This window comes from Mastomys coucha, unplaced genomic scaffold, assembly GCF_008632895.1.
Source record: "Mastomys coucha isolate ucsf_1 unplaced genomic scaffold, UCSF_Mcou_1 pScaffold11, whole genome shotgun sequence".
Taxonomy (NCBI): Eukaryota; Metazoa; Chordata; class Mammalia; order Rodentia; family Muridae; genus Mastomys; species Mastomys coucha.
The window spans coordinates 13,874,890-13,879,145 of NW_022196893.1; the positions used below are offsets into that span (position 1 = coordinate 13,874,890).

General features: G+C 50.3%; 1 protein-coding gene across 2 annotated transcripts in view; it reads left to right on the forward strand.

Annotated features, from left to right (window-relative positions):
• The first annotated feature begins 3,780 nt into the window (after nt 1-3,780).
• The window catches only part of Serhl2 (serine hydrolase like 2), a 20,260-nt gene continuing 19,784 nt past the window's right edge, over nt 3,781-4,256 (forward strand). The window contains exon 1 of one of the 2 annotated variants that reach the window (XM_031350688.1): nt 3,781-3,924. In XM_031350688.1, the coding sequence (XP_031206548.1) occupies nt 3,921-3,924 (4 nt within the window). In that variant the 5' untranslated portion in view covers nt 3,781-3,920. The remainder of the gene's footprint in view (nt 3,925-4,256) is intronic. The other variant, XM_031350696.1, reaches the window with a different exon arrangement.

Here is a 4,256-nt window from a genome sequence, read left to right on the forward strand (position 1 = left end):
GCAGGTGGATTTCTGAGTTCGAGGCCAGCCTGGTCTACAGAGTGAGTTCCAGGACAGCCAGGGCTACACAGAGAAACCCTGTCTCAAAAAAACCAAAAAAACAAAACAAAACAAAACAAAAACAACAACAACAACAACAAAAAAAAAAACCCCAATAAAGGAAATGATAGAAAATCTTACCAAAGAAATAGAAGCAAAGCAGGATTGTTCCTGAGATTTTTCTTATGTCCTTGAGTGACATAGCAGGTAAATAAGGCAGGTGGCACCTGGGGGGCACTCCTTGGCTATTTCAAGGAAAGTGCTCCCCCCAGTAACTTATCATCCAGATTCCTGATATGTTTTGCTTTGAGACAGGCTCTTGCTATGTATACTTTACTAGCTGGTTTTGTTTATCACCTTGACACAAGCTGGAGTCATCAGAGAGGAAGGAGCCTCAGTTGGGAAAATGCCTCCGTGAGATCCAGATTGGCTTTGAACTTAAGATCTTCCTAGCTGGGCACCTCAACCTCTTTGGTGGATTGTATATGCTTTGACCAGGGAGTGGCACTATTTGGAGGTGTGGTCTTATTGGAGTAGGTGTGGTCTTGTGGAAGGAAATGTGTCCCTGGGGATGGGCTTTGAGACCTTCCTCCTAGCTGCCATTAAGACAGTCTTCTGTTGGCCCTCAGAACAAGATGTAGAACTCTCAGCTCCTCCAGTACCATGTCTGCCTGCATGCTGCCATGCATAATGGACTCCATGATAATGGACTGAACCTCAGAACCTGTAAGCCAGTCCCAATTAAATGTTGTCCTTTATAAGAGTTGCCTTGGTTATGGTGTCTCTTCATGGCAATGGAAACCCTAAGACAATCTCTAAATTATCGACTTGAGCAACCATACAAGGCTCTGGTCTGAAATTCTCTCTGCAAAAAATAAACTTAAACTTTGGTATAATTTTAAATTTACAGGAAAAACTGCAAAGAGACTCCAGAATTTCCTTTATACGCTCCCACCCCACCCCCACTCCTGTGCTGTCAGCATCTTTCAAAGCATGGGCAGCCAGAAATAAACACTGGTCCGCTGCTGTTAGCTACACTCTAGGCTTATATAGACTCCCCGGCTCCTCCTCCAGGGTTCTTTTTCTGTTCCAAAATCCAATCCAGCATCCCATGCTGGGTTTAGTGTCATTTCACAGATTTAGCTAGGGGCTTCCTCTTGGTGATGAAGGAGGGTGGGGGGAACTCCTGGGGAACTCTTGTCTCTCCCAGTTGGGGATGTGCGTGTTTAGTAATCCCTTTCCCTGGATGCTGCTGCTGCTATTCCAATCTGAGGACATGTAAACACTGCTAAGAACCTAAGACCTTAAAAACACATACTCTCTGCCCTCATGTGGCTATAGCTTGTGTGAGCCCCTAGAGGGAGAGCCTGGGGCAGGGATTCTCAGCGGATCCAATAGGCAGTCATCCATTGTGCACAAGACCCTCTGGTAGATTTTAGGGGGAAATCGTTTTTTAAAAGGACCATATCCTACTTTTTTTTTTTTTTTTTTTTTTTTTTTTTTTTTTTTTTTTTTTTTTTTTTTTTTGGTTTTTTTCGAGACAGGGTTTCTCTGTATAGCCCTGGCTGTCCTGGAACTCACTCTGGAGACCAGGCTGGCCTCGAACTCAGAAATCCGCCTGCCTCTGCCTCCCAAGTGCTGGGATTAAAGGCGTGCGCCACCACCGCCCGGCAATATCCTACTTTTTAAGAAGCCAACATGCACTCAGAGAGACACCGCTAGAGCCACGTGGGGGTGAGAGGCAGGTAGCAATGGTGTGAACAGAAACAAGCCTTTTGAAACCAAGCCTTGAAAAGAGGGTAGAATTTGTGCAGGGTAGGTGTGGAAGGGAATGGTGTTCTGGATGAAGGGGGAAAGGCTCAGAGGCATAGACAGCAAGAGTCAGGTGTAGAGAACGGATAGCACAGAATTCCCATGTAAAGGAGGAAAAAGGGCCCCTAACACCATCTAATAGAGTGGCAGGAGATCAACCCCCAACCCAGCCAACAGTGAGAGACACCTAGATTCTTACACAAGTAAAATAAGAGATGGTGGAGGGGCTGGTGGCAGCTTGTGGTAGCCGGATAAGCGGGGGGGGGGGGGGGGGGGGGGGGGGGGGGGGGGGGGGGGGGTATGGAATGGAGTCACGGGGATGGAGAGGGAAGAGGCAGGTGGAAACAGATGGGATACAGATGGATGTGAGCATGAGGATGAGGCTGCAGGAAGGGAGGGTGACTGTAGTCATGGACCAACAGGACAGACAGGATCAGGATCGACTGACGCCATGGTTGCTGAAGGGGCTGGTTGAACCAAGGGAGTTTTGCGGTTAAAGTGGTGGTAGCAGGTGTCTTGTTCCCAGTGCCTCTGAGTATCTGTACTCCAACAGAACTCAGTGACAATCCATAGCTGTGAGGAGTCAAAGCATTCCCTCTACTGATAGACACCACTGATTGTACCCAACAGAAATGTTCTCAAGGGGCTGGGGATGTCCCTCAGTTGGTACAACGTTTGCCTGGCATGCATGAATCCACGTTTTGTTTTGTCTTGTTTTTGATCCCCTGCAGTGCATAAACCAGGCAGGCAACCCCAGTATTCTGGAGAGGGAGGGAGGTGGCTCAATTCCAGGTCACCCTCAGCTACATAGTAAGTTCAAACCCTGTCTCCAAAAAACAAAGAATAGAACAGAAAAGTGTGGTGTGTGTTCCCAGCTCCTAACCTCTGAGTGAAACCACTCGGGAAAGTCCTGTCACAACCTGGTGTTTTTTTTTTCCAACCCCTCTTCAGCCTTGGCCTATTTTCCAGCCTCAACTTTCTCTCCACAGTGGCTCTGCACAGCCCCCACTTACTACAGCCCATGGCCAACTTTCCTCCCGGTTTGCCCTGTTGCGTCTTTGGGGAACTCACCACACTGATTTCCCTCAGTGCCCAGGTCTTCGGTTCACCAGTTAGGACAGTGAGCCCCTTAGCGACGGGGAGTGTCTCCGGTTGTTCCAGAGAGCCTGCCCGGTAATTTTAAAAGCTCAAGAGGTTCAGAGGGAAAGGTAATTTTAAAAGCTCAAGAGGTTTATTTTAAAATGTAGTGCTTGCGTGTGTCCATTTTGGGAATGTTTGTGATTGGGTTCCTAGGGTTTGCTTTAGGGTGGGTTTTGGTCATTGGAGTCTTGCAGTGTATCCCAGGCTGGCCTCCAAAACTCATAGGCACTCAGCATCCTGAGTGCGCCCGAGGCCCACAGCCTGACTCTGGGTTCTCTGGACTGAAATTGTTTTGAATCCTTCCTTGCCTGGGGGTGGTTTCTGCCAGAGCTTTCACTTTATACATTCATTTATTCATTCAGGCCATGCAATCAATTATCAAAGCTGGATAGTGCCAGGCGCTACTGAGGGGCCGTGGACACCGTGGGGATACGGATGGCATGAAACACTGTGAAACAATCGTTCCACCTTTGTGGAAATCAGAGAGGATCCTCGAGGGAGCTTTCCTTGCTGTGGGGCCACTGGGGCCTTGTCTAGCTCGTGGTATAATCATGCAGCGCTGCCCAGGTGTTGAGCCTGCAGAAGCTTGTCCTCCAGAGACTTCTCTGCCAGCTCTGACACCACCCCACCGTAGCAGCACAGCATGAGCCAGGAGCTGGACTGCCCCCCTGAGAACCTCCTGAAAGTCCCGGGCAAGGGACCGCGGGAAGAAGGGGCCTCAGTGGGCGGGGCCTGATTGTGGGCGGTGTCGCTTGTAGGGGCGGGGCTGGCGCTAGGACAAGGGTTTTGGAGACGGAAGCCCGTGGGGATGGGAAGGGCTTGGAGGGAAAGTCGGTGAACTGGGGAGAAGAGGCGGGGCGTGAGCTTCTTAGTCCTTCCCGTTCCTGTGACCTCTTCAGCGAGGAGTGACAGCCTCACGGAACAGAGCAATGGGTAAAAATGTCCCCCAGGGCCCCTTAGATTGGAGTGGAAAAGGGGGAGGCCTGGCGAGTGCTCCCACGTGCCCACTCGCTCACTCGAGCCGGCGGAGCGGACACTCATTGCCCTCTGCACTGGGTGCCCAGGCTCAGTGGGCAACACTGGGATCTAGCAGAGGCAGACTAGGGGCTCCCAATGGCCGCTGAATCCTGAGAGCCCCTAGATTAGAGGTGTATGTGCTTGGATATTTGGGGTTGCACTTTGGGTCCAGTAGCAGGAGGTCATCATCTCTGGAACACATCTGACTTAAAGAGGCCCAGCTCTCTCTCTCTCTCTCTCTCTCTCTC